At 39.1% G+C, this 22,172-nt stretch overlaps 1 protein-coding gene across 1 annotated transcript; it reads right to left on the reverse strand.

The window, feature by feature from the left end:
* Positions 1-1,187: 1,187 nt before the first annotated feature.
* Positions 1,188-17,002, reverse strand: rab10 (RAB10, member RAS oncogene family). The gene is made up of 6 exons (XM_054618168.1): positions 16,282-17,002; positions 11,308-11,368; positions 7,606-7,744; positions 5,381-5,470; positions 3,384-3,485; positions 1,188-2,356 (listed from the first exon to the last, which is right to left on the reverse strand). Exons 1-6 carry the CDS (start codon positions 16,406-16,408, stop codon positions 2,270-2,272), a joined length of 606 nt encoding a protein of 201 aa, XP_054474143.1. The 5' UTR covers positions 16,409-17,002; the 3' UTR covers positions 1,188-2,269.
* Between the last annotated feature and the right edge of the window lie 5,170 nt (positions 17,003-22,172).

Genomic DNA, 22,172 nt, shown 5'->3' on the forward strand with positions numbered 1-22,172 from the left:
GCATATACAAACTTTCTGGGGCAGAATGTATTGGTTTGCCAGTTGATTTACAGCAAAGTCCTACCATGGTTTTTAATTTCTTTCACTGCTGTAAAATTTACAATCTTAAATTAAGACGTTTTCTCACGGTTTACCTTTATCCAGGTGTCATTCTGATCCTAAAGCAAGAAATGTTTTTCATTGCCCACCTGAAAAACATAATTTTTCTTGTCTGCATTATATAAGGGCAAAGATGGTTAAAATATGACATATTTTCTCTTGTAACTCCAATGTTCTGTTCTAGTCATTAATAACAGAAGACAATTATCTGAAATATTTTTATTCTAGTATTTAAGTGGTTTGACCCTAATTGCATAAACAGACTTTACTCTCACCATTTTAAAAACTTGTAATTTCCACCACTTCACTGACATATATTGATTTTTAAGTCTGACTGAGGGCTATTAATTTGGTGAGGAGAAATTTAGTCAAATTTCCTTCTTTGGCACTTACTGCAAGCCTCGCAGGACACAAGAAATTCAGTCCAATTATCAGGCTGACTAAGCAAAGTTGTTATGATTAATGACATCAATACGGGCTACATTTCCCTTATATCAGCCTGTGCCAGGGTCTTGTGTTTGTGCAAACCAGTTCACAGCACTCGCTTACTGGGACACCTAAATGTAACAGACCCATCATTAGTGTTATCAAATACACCTGTGCTTTTCCACCTGTGATAAGTCAAAATGTCTGCTGCAAAAACATATATACACTGGACGTTTGCAAGTCTACTTTGCAGATTTCAAAGATCGACAAATGTTTCAAACTCCGACCTGAAAATGCCCAAGAGCAGGCCTGACGTCACACCAAATAAAGAGCCCCCAGCATTTTCCACAGTGCTCTGAAATAGTCAAGTACAAGGAAGATACTGAGGACTATCTTAATCAGTAGTTTAAACCAGGCACTGGAGTCTAGCTTTCATTTCATACCAAGTGGGAAGTTTCTGACATTCAACCTCAGATTTCAAAATCTACTCTGAATCATTATCGGCCTTATTTAGCTTTCCTTGACCATGTGATCAAAAACATCCCAAATCTCACTTGCTAGAAATCTACTAAATGTAGACAGGGATAAGGTGGGTTTTTTTTTTTTATCTAAATCTGACATGAGTGGACACATGAAATGAGAAATCATTGAGGACAAACAAGTTAACTTAAACAAGCTTATTTTTAATGGATCTGCAAAACTGTTTGAATTTCCAAAGAGAACTTCTGTACCTCCCGCCCACAGTTACCCAGTGGAAAACGTTACACAACGTTACAGAACGCTTCCAACCCAAAGAAATCTGCATGCAGGGAAAAAAAAAAAAAAACTTAACCCAAATAGGGAAAAGAAATAAAAGTAAAATAAATCATACAGATAAAAATAAAACATCAATAAACAGGACATACTGTATAATGCCGTTCTCTTGGCTGGAGGAGAAATTCAAAAGCTTCTGCTTCAGTTTTGGCGTCCTCATGATAGGAGCCTAAACTGACAGAAGATTAAACAGTAATTTCATTGGGTGGATGTGGCTCCGCCCACCACACAGCCCCGCCCCTGTCTTCCATATAAGGCACAGGACAAAATAAACCCCCACATACAAAAGGAGCTAGCCACGCCTCTGTCACTTGGTAACAAATTGTAAATGACCAAATACTGTTAGACAACAGAAACCCCACTAAGTGTACAAAATGTTAATCCTACATTTGTCCTTTTTTTTGTTTGATTTTCTTTTCTTTTGATCTCCTCTGACTGAAGGTGAGTGCTGTGGGTGGGGGTGTGGTTAAGGGTGGGTGAGGGTGTCCAACCAGGTGAGCTCAGGCAAAGGAAATATTAAAAATATGAGCTTGTCTTTTCACACTTTTTTTACTTCTTCTTTTTTTTTTGTTTTTTGTTTAACAACTTTTAAAATAAATGACAAGAAACGTGACTGGATTCCTCTTTTCATCAGAAATAAAAATGATCATCAGATGGAGAGTGGAAGAATATGGTGGAGGAGGGGGATTAGACGAGTGAAGTAGTTTATTGTTTTATTCTGATAAAGAGACAGACAGAGAGTGTCAGTGTGCAAGAAAACTCATGAGACATATTAGAGAGCGAGAGAGTTAGAGTTAGCAGTTAGAGAGAGAGAGAGAGAGAGTGAGAGAGAGATAGAATATGTATGTGTGTGTGTGTGTGTGTCGTGTGTGTCTGTGTCTGTGTTGATGTGTGTTTGTGTGCGTTAGTATGAGCGCAACTGAGGAGTAGTTCAACTGCAGCACTTGCTCTTCCAGCCTGTGACTCCACCTCCGCTGCTGATGTCGACGTTTTCACTGTTGGGCTCTTTTACAGGTGTCTGTAGAATAAAAACACACAAACCGGAAAAATACATCTTATTAGATACTTTTCTTCTGTTTTAAATGTGTGGAGTGTCTGATTTGTGAGGGTGACATTTAAGCATAGTAGTGCCCTCAAAGATTGCCACAGAGGACAAAAACGTACAATTTATTTACAATTTACAAAAATAGTTTGTTTTTATTTTAATCTTCCTGAAAATTGTTCTGAGTGTAAGTAGACAGAGTACCTTGAAACCATTGTGTCAACAATGATGCAAATTAACAATGACTTTTCTGAAATTCCATTTTACTGTTCGGCACAGAGTTAACTACTGAGTGTTTATTTAGTAGGGAATGAATTATGAGTTATTCAAATAATCAAAAGGAGAAGCCTTCCTGAGTCAGAGCTCACTTTGTCAGTTTAAGAGACAGAGGAGAGAAGGTTCAAAGCCACTTCTCTTGAACCAAACACTGGTACAACTTCATCTACTGCCGTCCAGTCTAACAGAACTACACCCAGGACACAAACCCATACACACTAGTTATGTCTTTGACTGTCTGGAACTATGATGTTTTACCAAAGGCATTAAAGTGCAAGTCTTACAGGTAAAACATGAGAATTTACATGCAGTCTGGGACGATGCACTGGACTCTACTTTAACAGGGCTGAGGTTGTAATTTATATATTTAAAGCACACAAAAGTCAAATATTTAGCCCCCAAAAATTTAAAAATAAAAACCGCCATTTAGATTTGACTTTACTTATGAATAAATTGATGAACTTGTTCCCGTAATTCTATCTGTTAAAGACAACAATTCAAACATTTATGTTATCTTATACTTTTATATTTGCAATCCACATATTTGCACTCTTCCCACTTTGTATTTTAACTGCCACATAGCAATTTACCTTGGTATAAACAAAGGCTTCTATTTTATCTTATCTTCAGTGATACCAGAATCCCTGCAAATATCAACCAGTCGAATAAAAGCATTTGTGTTGTTTCTGTTATAGTAAAAAGAACAAAACTGAAAACACACACACACCTTTCTGAGGATGTCTTCTGCTAACGTGAGGAAAGCCTTCTCGATGTTGATGTTGGCCTTAGCACTCGTCTCAAAAAACCTAATGCCATGCTCCCTCGCAATCTGTGGAGAAGAAAGCAGGACGAGTTAGAACGATGAGTGAGGCATCAGTTTAAGAAAGCTCAGTCCAAAAATAGAGTGTGCAGAACAGAGATCAGGTATCACACACAAAAGTATGCACACACTTCCATTCTAGTCTGGTATGTATGTGTGTGAGTAAACAGATCTTTATCTGATGTTGTTAAATCTGCAGACTGACTAGTCACTGCTAGTTTGCTTTGGTACAATGAGCCAGAGCTCTTAAAGGCCCAGAACACCCAGACGTTATCACTTGTTCTGGCTGATTTGATCTCCTCCCAGACTGAAACTGGGCGGCGCTGTTCTGGATTTCATCCTATGACCCAACACTCGTGTAGGAATCGAGGCCATGCACATGTACAGTAAGTGTCGTCACCAACTGGAAAAGTCAACCCAGTCGCTCCTGCCCAGAAGACGAAATACGCAAACATATCCCACCTGCTATTAGTGCATTCACAATGACAACCTCCCGGCTTTGTTTAAATAAGGTAATCATATGTGTCAAGAAAGTAAATTTGTGTTCATATTTCAATATCAACTATTACCACCAGTGGTGTGTAGTGGCTCAAACCGACTGAGTTACAACCAACATACAGAATGAAATATGGTGATGTTTTGATATTTCTACTAGTGGAGATGTGCGTCTTTATTGAGACCATATTTGAGGCGAGTGGCAAGATTGTTTAGAAAAAGGAAAAATCTTCTTAATTATATGGACATATTGTTGTTTTGTACAGTCCTTAAGCTGCCTTTTTTTTTTCTTTTTTTTTTCAATACAAGTTACAACACAAGTAAGCACATCCAACACAAATGACACTGTTTTCTTATTTTCTAATACACACAAAGCCTACATACAGTTTGAATTGTGCTTTGAGCTGTGAGGATTGGGTCATAACAATAAAGCCGTCCCATTCAGCTATCGCTGCAACAATATTTAAGTGTCATCACTTACACCAACTTTTATGAATTCTGCATAATCATAATCAATGCAGTATTTTGTTTCGGTGTGAATGCGTCAAGCTTAAACCCCCCAAGAGAACATATGAGGATTTCTGAAGAAAGTTCACCCATGTCTTGCAATCCAGGTCTGGAATTTGTCTGGACACTCAAATATAAATCACAATCTCAAATTTACCAAAAAACAGATATTAAGAGTAAGATAATGAACACTTTTCATATGAGTCATAACTAAAAATATTCTTTAGGAAGCATTCATTCAAATGTCAGTGTTGCATGTCCGTTTGTTGTTGTCCTGCTCAAGGGTACCTCGGTTCTAGTTGTTAAGACAGTAAAGAGGCTCACATTTCTCGGCACTGATCCTCAGCTCAACTACAAAGTCCAGTTATCCGCTGACCTTTACACTGCAGCAGCTGCTTTTTAGAGTGTAACATTTTCCAATTCAATGTAAAAAAAAATTCCTTGTGTACCTGCAATATGGGATGGTACCAAAACATAATTTTATACTATGTACTTTTTCTATACACGTTAAATGGCTTATTTCCTAAGAGAGAAGACTGTTGTTTGAGTAGTGGTCGTCACAAGGTGCGTTGTTAACAGTAGACAGAATAAGACTTTATGGCATGCAAAGACAAACAGTAGATTACTGCACATTCTATAAGGAGGCACTGTTTTAGTGTATAAACTTTATGGTATTCTCTCTTAGCTATCCTGCCGTTTTCCAGTTACTTTATATTGTGTTTTAAAAAAAGAAGAGATGGGACTGGAATGTGATTAACTGCAGGAGACTTGATGAACACAAGTTTTTCTAGATTCATGTCTATAACCTAAACGTGTATTGGCAAAGTAGCAGCAACAAATCAAAATGCAGGACCTTGATGAGGACTGGCTGCTTATAGCTGCACTGGATTTCACCATCTCACCTGCTCCCCCTTGGCTTTTGGTACGACCCTCTTGTCCTCCATGTCACACTTGTTGCCTAGCAGCATCCTCTCAACGTCCTCATTTGCATGCTGAAAAAGTAAAAGAAGAAAAATAAGATTATTTGTTATTTTTCCTTAACAGCAACATTAAATATATCTTCATCTCTGACTTCACCTTCACAACACTGACACAAGATCCCACAAGCCAAGTGATCAATTGCTTTAATGAAACACACACAACCACAGGTCCACACAACGGGTCAGTGTCTCTGGTACGACAACTGTACTAGACCAGTGGTTTACAGCCTAGGGGGAAGGACACCCTCAAGAGGTCTCAAGAAATATCTGAAGGATCGCAAAATTATTAAAAGCCCCGGAAAATACAATTAAGCATTTATATCCAACACGATGACCTCTAAACTCTATCTAAGTCTGGATAGTTTTTAGAGATGCAACTTACAAATTCATTGATCTATCTTACAATTGCTATCATAATGAATCCTTTGGTCTGAAAAATGTCCAACAACAGAGAGAATTCCCCCCCATTAATCTAGAATAACATAGTAAAAAAAAATGTTTTGTTTAAATAAAAGTAATAAGATTTTCAAAGTTTTAATTTTTTATTAATATTCTCTCAGTTGCCCAATTTTTTTCAGTTACATATTGTTTAAGATCTAATAAGTTTGCATCCACGGGCAACATTAATAGAAATATAGTAGGGCTGGATCAGTTCTCATTTTCAAATTTTTTGTTTTGTCTAGGTAATATCGTAAAAAAAAAAAGAAAAAAAAAAAAAATGGGAAAAATGCTTCAAAAGTTCAAGGTGATGTCTTCAAATGTCTTGTTTGGCCAAACCAACAGTCTATTCGATTCAATTTCTGTTCAAATAATCAATGAATTAACTATTCTCTGCAGCCCTGAAGTAAAATGAAATCCCTCTTCGGTTGAAGGGGTCACAATTTATATATATATATATACAAACGTGCATGACAGGTTGCAATTAGATATCCCCTTTTCTTTGGCTGTATGCCAAAAAAAGGATGGAAACCACTGATCAAGACTGTATTCATATTACTGTTGACGTAGCAGAGAAGCCTGCATGCTTTAGACGCTCTATGCAGTACACAACAGACTTTCACACAAGAGCAAGGCCGAGTTCTTAGTTAGCAGGAAAGGCTTTGTGTTTCCTTTCCTTGACCGGACTTAAAGCTCTTTAACAGCAAGGGGGAGAAAATGGAAAAGAAAAGCTTTCCGACAAGCTGGCTGTCTCACCTACAGACATATTGCAACGCCTTCATAGTGATCGTGTGCTATAATGTTATAGTGTGTTGTTGCACCCAGGAATAATAAAAGATAGATAATGTGAGCTATCGGTTGTAACAGTCAGTTATAATGTGATGTGTTTGATCTGGCACAGAACCCATAAGATTACTCGCATAATAGAATAATCAGTGGTGAGATAAAGAGTATGATAGTACGCACAAAGGCTGTTCCACCTCCAAATGAGTAAAAGAAAAAAATGTTGACATGTGCTTTTGTATGCCGAGCCCGACTTGCAGATGGGTGGACAGTAAGCACAGTACTTTATTATTATTATTATTATTATTGTGATGATGAGGTTCTTGTGCTTTACGTGAGCATTTTCCTTTTTTTGTAACTAAATACTTTTAGTCTACTACATCTTGGAGGGAAATATTGTACTTTTAACTTTGCCCTTGCCTTCATTAACAAGGAGACATTAAAGGTCAAGGTTTAAGTGTCAAAGCAGGGCTCCAGACTCTCGTCACTGGTGGCACTGGTGCTAACAACTTTCTCAATTGGCAGCAGATCAATCAATCAATGCACCTCTCGGCTCTACTGGTCAAATTCATACCGTAGAGCATATTCAGACCGTGTACTTTCTATACCTTATATAACTTCCAGTTGAACTTCGGGTTCCACTGATATTCACAAGATAAAACATACAACCCCTAGTTCTCCTACAATGAGATCAGCTGATGTCATCGAGTCAGAATCTTGCTACACAGCTCACTACACACAGATCGGCCGGCTAGTTAACAATGTTGGCTGCATTCCCAAGTATCTAAGTCACTTTGTCATTATGCTGAAGATACGACAATATATGAAAAAGAGTGCAAACACATAACATCCGGTTAACGTCTCGGATGAGATTTTACCCAGCAACATGATGATATTAAGAGTATGAGAGCGTGTGCGTGTTTTACCTCGTCAATGTTGCGCAGCCATTTGCTGATGTTTTCGAAGCTCTTGGCATTGGTGATGTCATAGACCAGCATGATGCCCATGGCTCCTCTGTAGTAGGAGGTGGTGATGGTGTGGAACCGTTCCTGGCCCGCTGTGTCCCTACACACACAAAAACAAGCCGCTTTTTATTTGTTATATTCCCCATTTTGTTTGTATGAATTCCAACTCTTGCCCCAAACGATAAAACGGTCCCATAAGTCCGATTTAACTGAATCATGGCAAAAAAATACAGTTTAGAGGTGTGGAAATGAATGTGGACATGAACGACTCATACATAATTATGTCTTGTTGTGCTGCAGGTTCACCCAGCAGGCAAGCTGCCCATCCGCCTACACCAGACATTTTGCACTCATTAAAGTTAATAATATACAAATATAATATGATGAAATAACATTTGATGACGCATAGTTTAAGGTTAAGTTACCATAACAGCAGCTACACTGCTTTAAATTACTTTTAACATTGGGTCCATTAAGAAACAATTATAGTTACCACTAATAGAAACACATTCCTAATATATCAGGCTTTGGTGGGGATAAAAAGTAAACAGGACACAGTGCTGTGTTGCTGCTGCCGCCATCTTGACAAAGCACTATGGTTTGTGCATAGCAATTGTATTGCATCTAACTGCATCAATAATAATCATCTAATATTATAACTTTTAATAATGTAACAACTAAAGAGCCCATTTGACTGCATAGTGAGTACATTTACTTATATACATTAAGTAAATTCTCTTGTCTACATACTTAAATACATACTTTTACTTGAGTAAGATATTGAAAGTAGGACTTTTCCTTGTCACAGAATTTTGGGGGGGGAATCGTGGTATTAGTACTAAGTAAAATATGTTAGTACTTTTCCTCCATTGGTATTAATCAATGACATTGGCTCATTCGGTCTCTCCCTGACTGCACTTTCAGCTTCAGTGGCGTCGAAGCAGAACCTCCCTCCCTCCCAGCCTCCTCCCCTCTCACCTCAATTTGCTTTTAAAATAATCAACTAAAGACAGTTTCATTTTTTTGAAACACGCCAACGGTTAAATGGATCGTTTCAAACTGTTCAATGCTGTGTACATGCGCTGTGCACTGCTACGTACACGAGTATGGAGTTTAATAAGTCTCAAACCAAGCACATATTACCAGGCACATGCACGTGATACGAGTTCCCGGAGCAAGAGGGGAAGAATGCATGTAATGGACCATTTCGGATCGGCATTAACAAATGCTGCAGCACGGGTCTGTGAAGAGCGCTATAACTTCTTAGAAATACCTCTCGCTATGAAAACATCTCCTTCAAAACAACAGTATTTCTACAAGTTTCACACTATAACTACATTTTACATGATTTAATTCGAGCACATCATGATAACGTTATAATTTAGCTTGGTCAATTAGTTATTTTAACCGACTGGAACATGAACACACCATAATGGAACTGAATGGAACCTCTGGACGTTATAACAACAGCTGTTAGCGCTTGCTGCCAAATGAACTAGCTCTCATCCTCCTGCAGATTTAAACACGGATTTGTTGTTAAAAATGTAAAATTAGCAGGGATTGGTGACTAGAAAGCACATAAATTAACTCCAAATTGCACATTTATACTGAATAAAGGCCGATAACGATTAAAAAAAAAAACACTATGATGTATAATCTGCGGTTTACATGAATCACTGGTCATTTTCTATGTCCAACATTCTGCCAATTTAAGGCACTTTTTTTTTTAGCAGAAATAAAGCTGGTATGTCCATTCCTTCTGACATTTTTACAGCTCTTCTTCTCAACGCTTCAGGTGAGTGGCACTACTCACACACACACACACACACAAACAACTGGTGCACACACACAGAAGTGTTACATGACTCCCGCAAGAAGAGATTTAATGGCACACACAAAGAAATACGGGAATCATGACACCATAGACATTGTAGCTTCTTCAATTCTTCCGGTTATGAAACTACGTAATGACGTTAATATACCGGGGTTATGGCAAAACTGGTTAATCCGGACATGCTTACAATGTGGTGCTCTCTACACTATGGAAATGGCTTATCACACTAGCACAAATGCAGGAAAAACAGTTAAAAGTTTCCGAACAGCTAAAGCATCCCTGTTTACTTTACCAGCCATGTATGAAGGAGAAAATGACTTTCAATTATTTCCCTTGCCCCAAACTGTTACAAAGGAAGATCCACAATTATGGACTACAATGACAACCCTGCAGCAGTCCTGATGGACTGATGAACATTTCCTGTTCTAGCATATTTCGGGGCTTGAGGGAGGTATGTCAAACAGATGTTTCACTGTGATACAACAAGGCACAAACAGAAGTGGCTGAATTGAAAGAAGATCCTTGAAATGTCAGTGGAGTTTTTTAGCCCAATACCCCTGTAAACACAATACTTTGACTTTGGTATAAAGTAGACCTGCACAATATGAGGAAAATCTGCAATGTGCAATAACGTAGTTCAATTTTGCGCTGACTATATGACTTGCAATAAATAGATCAATATTAAAGTGTGAATATTAGCTAAACATCTATGTCAGTCTTGTTATTTCCTAATATTTGAAATATAACTAGGCTAAATGTTGTTTCTACGGCAGCAACAGTAACGTTTACAACCGCAAAGTCATGATATAAACTCAATAATATCTTATGTGGACATAAATACATTTGATTCCTGAGGTAAGTTTAGAAAGAATGAAGAACACAGACATCAGTCAGTATCCTGTCCTCTGTCCTCTGCCCTCCCTCCGCTGGTGTGAATCACTGCATGCAGGTATGGCTGGTAAAGGGAGGAGGGGCTGCTTTGGCTCAGCTAGCAGCTAAGTTTGCAAGAATTTGTAAAATGTAAAGAAACGAAGGAAACTAAGATAAACAGACTACATACAGACAGCTTTTGTTCCATCTTGTATAGCCGAGGGTTATGTTGCGCCTATACTTTATGAAGGTAATAAAATAAGAACATTGTGGCTGGCATGGGCACATGGAGACGGCAGGAACTTTATTACTCCAACCCTGACAACAACAGTGCATCAGCGCTTCACTCCTACTGTTCACCCTTCGCCATAAATGCTCGGAGACACACACTGAAACACTGCTTACTAGAGGAACTTAAAGTTATTCAGAGCCTTCACTTAGTGGCAACTACACAAAATGAAATAAACTTGTTTGAAACTATTTGCTTGTGCTTGTACAAACAAAGCAGCGGTGAATGAGAGACTGTGGGTCCCATTTTCTACGTGTTTACGCATGTCGGCGTCTGTTCTATTGATAAATTATTGGCTTTATACTTGCAACGTTTTTTTGTGCACTAACTTAAGAGTTACGTCAACTCATGAAGTTTTCGCTTCGACTGGTTCACTTCACCGTGGCCTTCCTGATCCGCAGTCAGTTTGTCTGTCTACGTGGAGAGTTCCTCCATAGCCCCTCAACAGAGCAGGGAGAGGCTTCATCGTGATAATGAATACTACAATCTTTAGCCCTGGGGCCCGTTTAACACTGTGTTTAGGTAACCATCCCTAAATAAAATGTTTTTTCTTATTTATTGCATTTTAGGCAGTGTTTATCGTGCATGAACATATCACGATGACAGTGAAAATACAATTTATCGGTAAGCAATAGTATACAAACTAAACTCAAATAATTTATTGACTTACCAGATCTGTAGTTTGATCTTCTTTCCTTGTAATTCAACAGTTTTGATCTTGAAGTCTATTCCTGTAGAAAAACGGGGGAAGAAATAACATATCAGCATACGCAGCCAACAAAAATATCTGAACCACTAGCACATGCAACACTGACAATGGGAGCTAGTGATGAATCATGGAAATGAAGGTTTAGAAACAGACATTTAGAAGGAGAGGAAAATGTAGAGCGAGTGACGAGTGTTTACATCAGAGACAATTACGTTATCTTCTCCTGAATCTGCAATATCATGCCCAGACCTCGAGCCCATCAACGCACAGCTGTGGTATCAACAGCTGGATAACAATGGTACGTACACACACAGAGAGAGAGAGAGAGAGAGAGAGAGAGAGAGAGAGAGAGAGAGAGAGAGAGAGAGAGAGAGAGAGAGAGAGAGAGAGAGAGAGAGAGAGAGAGAGAGAGAGAGAGAGAAATCCACTGAACACAGGTTATCCGAGAACGTGTTAATATAATCTGCCATAACCTGGTGTAGTGTAACATCTATGTTTAACCACTGCTGATTAGAAGGATTATATTATGCAGATTTCAAGAAATGAGTATTTACTTTTAGTTGGAGCATTTGGATTTATGCTGCATGAGAGAACAAGCTGTGGGTGGGAGACCACACAATTTTTCCTACAAAACAGACTTCTTTCAGTTTCCATTTTGGTTGGACTTTGGATTTAATAAGTTGTTACAAAGACGTTCCACTGTGGGGGATTTCAGGAGGTTGACTGCCATCATGTCTTTTTTTGGCCAACTGTCTCAAATTTTATCACTTATTATCGTTTAAAATCTGTATTCTAACTTGATTTGTAACTCTGACTTATCCGAAACAGGCAAACAATTAATAGTACTGCCAGCTACCATGGTGGCTGCTTTTCTCTGTTTTATATCAATGTAAACTGAACATCTTTGTGCATAAGAGAGTCTGTAAGACGAGACAAGATTTGTTAAGACGTCACCGTGGGCTCTGAGAAACTGTAATGTGCATTTATCACTGAGTTTCGGCATTTCAAATACAGGGCAAAGAAAAGCAGCAAATCCTCTCGTTTGATTAGCTGTGTCGAGGAAATGTTTGTTTTAAAAGTGACTCAATCCATTATCAACAGATCACTCAAAAATGAAAACAATCATTATTTGCGACCCAAGATAATGCAGACAGTCACTACCAGCTTCTAGTTGCAGCAAAAAAAGAATAAATTCCAAGGTGCAAAAGTGAAATGTAGACAAATAAATCTAATGATTTTCTGTTTTGTTCATAATATTTAGTAAAGGCTTAGGAGGATGATCATACTTGCCATAATCATGAAGCCAAAGAGGAGGCCAATTTCAAGGAGGTGATTCATGACTGTTTACATTTTTGGACCAGACTTTTCCAGTTAAATAGTGAGTTGTCAGCTTAGCTTTGGACAGAAATTGTGGTCGGTTAAAAAGTCCCAAGAAACAGCTGTGCTCTAGGTGGAGCAGGGCCATAGAATAATGAAGGAACCGGCTGCCAATGTGTGACTCACTAAATATCATGCACTCCCCGGAGAGAGGGAGGGGGGGACTGAAAAATGTAGTTGGATATGAACAAAAAGGGACAAAGAGGAGAGAAAGATTTCTGCAGATAAGGCAAAACTTACTATGCCCAGTCTACATTGATGTTTTGCCTTAAAAACAACCATCAAAAGCAACTAAATATTGGGCATAATACAAAAATTAAAAAGATTGCGTCTTCTTGACTCCTATTACTAATAGTTGTGTTTTCGAAAATCAAGCTCAGCAGGGATTGACCCTATATTTATGTCTTCCTCCTAGCAAGAAGTAGAAAAGAATATCCCCTGGTGATGTGCACTTGCATTTTTGTCAAGAAAATATGTGCATTGTGCAATCACACATTAACCCGATCACTGGAAAATGGGCCCACGAACACAAGAGAATGACACTTAAATTGGACTTCTTTAACCGAAAGTACATGGTTTATGGTCGGTTCTCTTTTATCAATCCCAGAGGAACCGTTCCTTCCCCAAGTATGAATTCCACTGCAGCCATCACAAGTTTCCATACTAAATTTATGAAAAGGGATTTCAGATCACAACATCATGCATATTCAGCACTCGCGGTATGAATAACCTCAAACATACAAGGAAGAAGAGAGAGAGATTGGAAATGAGGATGATTGAGGGAGGGGGGGGTTTCCAGTTTGGGTATTTTGAGAAGCAGCTGTGCATCTGTGTCTCCAAAGGTATGAGTAGCCCCCCTGTGTCAGAAGACGACCAGACTCCTGTTTCATATGTCCTGGTTCTGCTGGTTCTTCATAAAGTCTCTTCCAGCTAAGACATCAAGGGCTTTACCTGATTTATGTATACGTCCTTTACTAAAAGCAAAGAGGTAGAATTTGTGCAAACTTTGGACTGAACATTTTGTACTTTCTGCACTATGGTGCATTCACTTAAGTAGCAAAAAGATCAACCGACTTATTTTATAGTAAGAAAAGCAAAAGTACATAATCATTGCACACCAAGCACCAGAATAATGGATGATAAAAATGATTGTATGACATATCATTTGACTGAAAGGCAGAACATTAAATTCTGAAAAGACTGTGCCTTTTTCTAAAAGTAGAATCAACAAGAAATATCTAAAAAATAATAATTAAAATATTCTTACATATAACTGTATATTGTTAAAAATCTGAGCTCTGACAACTACAGGTCTGGATTGTATGGTGTGCTGAGAGATAATGTTGTCCGTATTCTTAACTTGAATCATGTCGCAGGCTGCTTTGTGTTGTATACAGATGTAGAACAAAGACAATTTGAGACAGAAGCTTATGACTGTGCTTATGACTGTACAATTATGTTGGTTTGTGATTCCTTGTCAGTACCGTGCCAGGATCTCTCAGGACTTGCTATATGGTAAAAACAAAACAAAACAAAAAAAGGTGTTCCCACCCAGGATGGCCCTTTTTTAACTAAATGACAGCAATGACATATTTAAGCACTATGATTGTCCCTGTTCCTTGGCATGTTGATACTTGAAAATGACTTGAAAACAAACATAAAGGTTTGCCATAGGTCATTTGCTTACAAAGATTTTGGATACATTAGACAAGAAACAAAGCATGTAATATGGATATCCACAGAATAACTTCTGCAGAGTCAAGCATGTGATCCTTAATGTGGAAAAGGTTATTTTTTTTAGCGCATTTAAGTTTTGCTGAGTTGTTCTAACACAAAAGGGAAAAAGCACCTGCAGTTACTGCAAAACACTTACAGGCATTGATATACTTGACTTACTACTCAACTTGGCAGGGAAAGCACCGCTGCAAGGAGCAAAGGTCACTGTTGGTCTTTGACTGCTGAAGAACCTGTACTGCAACTGACCATCACACACAGCTTTCTCTTAAACTGGCGGAGCTCTGATATGGTAGCATACTATTACTACATTTTGAGAGTAATACAACACAAGCACTATAGGCTGATTGCAAGACAAAGCAAAGCCAAAACATCAACAGAGCCGTAAACAGGCATGACAGCCAGCTTTGCAACAGAGTGATTATTCAATGCTGAACCTCAACATATTCAATCCCAACTGGATACCACTTGGAACACTTTCGCCCATTATGGTTGTGTGTCCTTAGACATACAGGAAACACAAGTTGTCAACACTTAAAGTTGCCAAAAAACTGGGCTTGAAATTGAAGCTTAATCAAGAGATCAAGGATATAATTCCAGTGCATTGCAAACAATCAGCTTCATGTGGTTACGCCATGCATGTAATGTTAGATCATTACTCAGCACTGATCTTGGGCAACAGGAGTAAATGGAGCCTTCACCTCAGTTGTGCAGGGATTTGACACAGTTTGACACTTGACTCATGTGAGCGTGATGTTGGACGCATGCGTGGAGGACAGAGGGGGGAAAAAAGCTGATGAAGCCACCATGATGAATTGTTTATGGTTGTCTTTGGAGCCGTCATGGAAGGTTACAAGTACATTTACTTAAGTACTTAGGTACTTCTACTGAAGCATTTTTCAGTAGAAGTTGCTGCAACTTTATTTTTCTACTGTACAACAATTCAGAGGGAAATATTTCACTTTTATGCTCCACTTCAATTACTCGCCAACTAGTTACTAATAGTTACACTGCAGATTCAGATTTTACATAAAAATCTAATGTTTTTATAAAACTTTGTTTACACATTGATGCAGCAGTAACGTTAGACCTGTAACAAAATACATATGACGACCTGAAACCAAGCCTGATTCAGTAGTTGGTACTTTCCCTTTTGACACTTCAAGTAGATTTCACTAATAATACTTGTGTACTTTTCCAGGACTTTTATTTCCAATAAAAAAAAATATATTTAGGTGTTGCTTCTTTTACTTCAGTAAAATAACTGATGACTTAATAACTGCTTTTGATGGGCATTACTTGTGTGGAATCTATCATTTTGAACAAAGATACCTTTAATGTATAATTCATGACAGGGACACATTAAAATAGTAATGCACGTTTATATTGAGATGTAAACACGTGTCAGTTATAGGGGGAGACTGGTTTTAAGTGCTTTTGTTGCAGCAGCACGGCCCTGTACTGACACCCAGAGCTAGCCTCGTTAGCTCACTAGCCACCGGGTCAAGTGACTCCCCTGGCACCTAAACCGGTTATACTTGCCATTTGCTAGCAGGCATAACCAAAATAACGAGCATGTTTTTTATATTAGAGTCGCTGTCATTTGAAACAGGGGTGCCTGTGGCTTGGCTCAGAGCTCATAAAAGTGACACGAGTAACGTTAGCTTTACAGGAGAGGCCTGCAGGGGAGCTAACGATAGCATCCATGCTAACCAAAGATGTGCTACCTACCATGTCCAGCTGTCAGATGAGGGCTCAGCACCACCTGTAACAACACACCATCCAGTATAAATATATATGTGTGTGTGTGTGTGTAGGTCTTACCTATGGTGGAGATGAAGGTTGTGTTGAAGGCGTCGTCAGAGAAGCGGAACAGCACACAGGTCTTCCCCACGCCCGAGTCCCCGATCAGAAGCAGCTTGAACAGCAAGTCGTACGTCTTCTTCGCCATTGAATAACAGCTTGTATTGACCCAGACGAGACACAAAAAACACTTGGGATAACCCTGGCACGCCTGTGTGGAGTCTAACGCCGGCTCCTTTGCTAAAAAAAAAAAAAAAAAAAAACCCGACCAGCTGCCCCGCTCCTCCGGACGGTGAACGATCTGTGATGTGTTGGTTAGCTTTGCAAGCTAGCTGGCTAAATACCACCCAAATAACGTGGCCGAGACGCGATGTATCCCAAGCCCGACTGTTTCCCCCCCTTACAGCATTAGCACACAAAGCAACAAATAGGATCTCCTCCCGTGTGACTCCTCTTTCCCACTCTCTTTTCTCCCACACAGTCGGGACAAAATGGCTCCTCTCTCTCTCTCTCTCTCTCTCTCTCTCTCTAGCCCGACTCACTCTTTCTTCAAACTAACGGAGAGCTAATTCAAATGCTCGTCACACCCCGTCATTACAGAGCCCTGCCACAAGCTGGACAAGGAAGAATTAGACAAATATCTCAGCGTTGAAGTCTGTTAAAGTCGCTGTCTATTTGGAGTTATTTCGCCCTTTTTTTCTCCCAGAGAGATAACAACCGAAATACAGACGACCGCCGTCGCCTTCGAATGGGAGCCACAGCGGCGACACCCTAGGCCCACAGACACGCCTTAGCCCCGCCCCTTCTGTCAGAACGCACGCCTCTGACTGGTCGATTCCGCTGTCATTCGTTGGAGTACTCTAATATGATTGGCTATTCTCGCAAACATCGAGGGGTAAAGGGGGCGTGATTTAGATTGACAGAAAGGGCAAATGTTACTGCGTAAATGGGTCGGACATTTAGGCTCAAAGCTCCCATCACTTCACTGAATAGAAACGCTTCTAATGATCCAATATGGCGACCAGTTTCTTGCGGATGTTTCCTGGACGGGGTGTGTTTCAGTTTGCATGGCAAGCTGGCATTTGATGTGGTGACTATCCCAGCTGTGAGTCAGGCAAAGTGATGTCATATATAAGTACTTCTGTGCTTGTTACGGGCGTTTCCCACATCCTCTGCTCTGTGAACTGTTGGGACATATATCCTCTAAAGTCTTTTATAATAACTGGAAACACCGAGAGAGTATGCATGTACACAACATTAATGCAGGCTCTTTTTGTGTGTATATGTATGTGTATGTGTATGTGTGTGTGTGTGAGTGTGTTCCTCTTTCCTTCTTCCGCTTGTCAGAGTAGTTCGACTCTCAGACACTCCTTAGGAATGCCGAGTATGCCCTGCTTTCTACTGCCGAGTACAGACTTGCAACACAGTGAAAAGAAGAAAGACATAAAAATATAAAGGAAGATAGTTACAAAGTAAGTTAAAGACAGATGTAAAGAAGGGAAAAACTAAATCAATACAAAAAGAAAGATAGAAAGAAAGGTACAAAGGAATAGGAGTAAGTCAGAGAAAAGGAAAGAATACAGCCACCAGTTCTGTGCTGCAATGCTCATTGTAATTTAATTAAGAAAAGTTACTACATATATAGCAACTTTTTTTTCATTTATATATATATATATTAAAAAAATACACACTTTATTTGTAATAAGGTGCTATTGGTTGACAAGACACTAGGGAGCAAACAAGTCATTTAAAAACATATGCAGTGCTTCAAATATGTATTACTATAAACAATTGTTGATAAATAGAGTAAGTGGAATGTCACAAAGGACATGTATACAATCTGATCCAAGGGGAAATCAGGAAGAGCTTCTCTATCCTCTGGGTACCATGAATGTCTGTAAAATACCTCATCAACCATCCAATGTTTTCATTTAAAAGTTCAGAGCCACACTGAGAGCATGACCAAAAGGAGAGAGTAGATGCATCCATAAACAGAAACCAGCCCATGCAAAGCCTAAAACAGATGTTGCACAGGTTAAACATGTGATGCACAGCAGACGTTTGCATGGGAGTTCACAGATTTTCTTTGGGCAGAACTTTGAAATGTCACTGGCTAAATGAAGAACATCTTAATGTTAGCCCATATTTGTAGCTGTATTCCTGCTCCGTCTCTTCAACAGTTAAGAAAACTTTGTTATTCCCATAAATCTTCTCTTAACACAACAATCTTCCCAGGTCAGGATGCATTCCTGTATTTTGCTGCATGGGGCCCAAGGGTTCCTCTCACACTCCCACAAACACCCAGAAACTACCACTCGAATATCTATAGTCACGGTTCAGGCTGTGATTATGCCCATGTAAGGAGGAAGTCTGTCTTCACATGTACCCGTTTGACAGCTAAACCAGATGGCTTTACGGTTTTTGTTTTTACTTGAGCATTTTTGCCTTCAATCAACATTGGACGTTGAAAGGTAACAGGGAAAAGGGAGGGACGGAGAGAGAGAATAACACTCCGCACAGGTCAGAACATATGCATATGTTCAGCTCAGCTCTGAATCGTCCCTGTTAGACAAAACAAATAAACAAATAAACAAATGAATAGATAAATTAAGCAGTAGCTCAGTCCGTAGGGACTTGTCTTGGCAACTGGGGGTAGCTGATTCAAGTCCAGCACGGAACAGGTATGGAGTGTGGACTGGTAGCAGGAGACAATGGCAGTGGGACCCCAGGAAAAGAGGCCCATCGAGGCCTGTTGTATGTGAAACTCCCATTCTTTTCCTGGGCGTTAAAAAAAACCCTGCTTGGTCACACCCCTCTGCTTCTGGTCCAGGCCAACAGCATCTAGTGGACCATGTTTCCCAGCTGTGAAGAAGTGGAGCTGATAAGGTTGGCTGCAGCTCCTGCGCCTCCTCCGGCCAGCCATATTCTTTTGGCTACAAGAAAATTTGGGCTGCCAACAAAGTCCCTATTTGTTTTGCGTTCACTGAACTTCATCTACTTCATCTACCCTCATGTTTTAGAGGACTCCAGAGCCGTGGCCCTAGATGCAGGCAATAAATGCTGAGAAGTAACCAAGAAGTTGTACATATGCTCTAAAAGGAGGACATTTTAAAAGAGAGAACTCAAAAAAAAAAAAACACCATCAGCACCTTGGACAGAGATCTGTGGTGGACAGGTTTACCCAATAGGTCCAGGAACTTTCCCTTGTCAGCCTCTGGAGTAGAGCTTTTTTTCCCCTTCGTACCCTTACAAAGATGAAGACCATACCCTGCTCACCTGAGAGATGCTAATCACGCTGGTATTTCTCTGTGATTACTCATTTAAAATAATGGGAGTAACATTGAGTTTGAATCATACAACACACATACACATATCTTATTAATATTCTTACCAACTGACTCAAGGGAGATTCATAGCGTTCCAATACATTTTGTCATGCAAGTCAATCACATCACACCTACAAATCAGCACCCTGCTGATGACTCATAAAAGGTGATAGAACAGTGCACATTTCAAATATAGGTAATACAGGCAAGACTGTTCAGTGACATTCACATTCAGTCTTCTAGCCTTAGAGGAATATTGTGATGTGTTGTTTCCCGTGTGGTTGAGCCTTTCCACTTTCTTGTCAGTCCAGTATATATCAGCTCTAATGCACATTTTCTAAAACACAATTTTACAAAAGAGAAATATTATGTGAGAAATGTTGGTATTTTTAATGGGAATCACTCAGAAAACCCCTCAGTGTCTCCTCTTACGTTACACCTGGAAAGTGTCAGGTTTGCTCGCATGTATCTCCTGGCCTCCTTAACTGACATTGACTGCCTGCAGGTCCTAGTGTATTCCAAACTTATTTCACCAGGTGGTGCTATTGTGTCATAAATACATTATTAAATAAACCTTGTAATGATTCATTTTGTATTTTGTCCACTTGTCCTGAATTTGTGCCGCTTTGGGAGCCCAGTTGTATGAAAACTAGTAGGAAACTAGCTTCAAAATATGACTGGTGATAAAAGACCCACTTGCAGTTTCAATTTCTTACTTAATTTTTACTTAACATTTATTGGAAATTAATATTTGAAAAGTTGACTCAAGATTTTTATGTTTTTCAAGACAACAGGGCGGAAAATGGAAGGAAGATTTGGCTTTTTGACCAATGCTCTTAAAAATACAATTCCCTGGATCCAATTTATAATCAGGGGTAAAGTTACAGCAGTTTCGAGATATATATTGTAATACTGATTAATTGGCTTATTCGTTAACAAACAGTGGACCATAAACTTACCTTAAAAGAAAAGTCACCTTTTTGTGTCTGACATCAAATCTTTGACATATATTCAGATGAAACAGATGTGTGATGTTAGTCCTTTATAGTACAAACCTATAATTCTTAGTTGAAAATTAACTATTGGTTGATTATATTGGTGGTTGTTTTTGATTCCTTATCTCGAGCCACAACTCTTATACCACATAGAAAGAACAGGCAATACTCAGTTAAAGACAAATCCAGATCCAATACAGGATTATAAATCTAATATAAAATCATTTTAAAAAATGGAAAGAAAAAGGTGGGAACAATAGTATTACAATATCATATCTTGCTATTAAACAGGAAATCCACCCTATAATAGAACTGAGGTAGTGTTATTTAGATGTTCCTCCATAGCTCTATTATTAAAATTTCAAAACTGTATCCCTGAGATAGAAATCAGAGCTTTGATATTTTGAGAGATTTTTAGGTATTTAATCAAAATCACATTTATTTGATTGCAGAGCTACCAAAGGTCGTCAGAATGATATTCCTAATCTATTTAGTAGCTCCCAGATTTTTCTGGAGATTTTCTCTCTGCAGTTCATCTGAATGAATAAATAATTAAAACAGGTGACATTACAGACATAATTTTGTTTTATAATATCCCCTGGTTATTGTGAATATTATGGGCTGACAGGACAGTTTATGAGGCATTATGAGGACCACTACATCTAAACTGATAGAAGGCACTTTTTTTAACTCTCTTGTAATTATGATAAGGGTTCTAAAAATACAGAGGCCGTAGAACATTGTTCACACTCAAAAAGCTTTTTTCTTTTTCTTCTATTTTGGATGAGATCCCAAAGTTTCCAGAGATACTAAAAAAAGATCCTATATAATGTTTTATCTGACTAAACTTCATTTCCCATGATCCTTTGTTCCACTCCGCAGTGATGTGGGGTGTGGTATTTGAATGACTGTGTGTGTATGTATGTATGTGTGTGTGTGTGTGTGTGTGTGTGTGTGTGTGTGTGTGTGTGTGTGTGTGTGTGTGTGTGTGTGTGTGTGTGTGTGTGTGTGTGTGTGTGTGTGTGTGTGTGTGTGTGTGTGTTTCGTACAGTAGGGAAGCTCCGATCTCCGCACAGACCGAGAGCCGCAAGCCCACCTCGGAGCATCAGTGAGCGGCGGACAGGAGGATGCGGGACGGCGGTGTGTAACGGATCTAACGGGACCATATGAGTGTGATTTCTGAATATGTTGTTATTGTCGGCACTGCTGGATTTTTTTTTCACCGAGTGAATCTGGACGTGGATCTGCAATGGAGCGTCGATCCAACGTGTGAGAGCCGCTGAGCGTCTGTGTGTATGTGAGCTAATATTACAGACAATAAGGGAAGGGAATTAGCCATTAGAGGTAGTGGCATGTTTCATGAATTGTGTTGGTGGCTAAAGGAGTCTGTGTTATTTGGCACTGAAGCTATTTTATTTATAATATGATCCAGAAGCCATACTGAATTTATCATTAATGATATTCAAAAATCAATGGTTTCACAATTCATAGGCAGATAGGAGGCTGATTAAAGGCATCATTACCAGCCTATTTTAATTTAGCTGATATAGATTGTCCTTTTGTTGCATACAACAAGAAACAGAAGCCAGTC

Source organism: Anoplopoma fimbria, chromosome 18 (genome assembly GCF_027596085.1).
Source record: "Anoplopoma fimbria isolate UVic2021 breed Golden Eagle Sablefish chromosome 18, Afim_UVic_2022, whole genome shotgun sequence".
NCBI lineage: Eukaryota > Metazoa > Chordata > Actinopteri > Perciformes > Anoplopomatidae > Anoplopoma > Anoplopoma fimbria.

Coding starts and splice junctions, on each gene's coding strand:
- rab10 (XM_054618168.1), bottom strand. CDS start 16,408: ATGGCGAAGAAGACGTACGACTTGCTGTTCAAGCTGCTTCTGATCGGG. Junction 11,369..16,281: donor AACCTTCATCTCCACCATAG/GTAAGACCTACA, acceptor GTTTTTCTACAG/GAATAGACTTCAAGATCAAA. Junction 3,486..5,380: donor CAAAAGCCAAGGGGGAGCAG/GTGAGATGGTGA, acceptor TCTTCTCCACAG/ATTGCGAGGGAGCATGGCAT.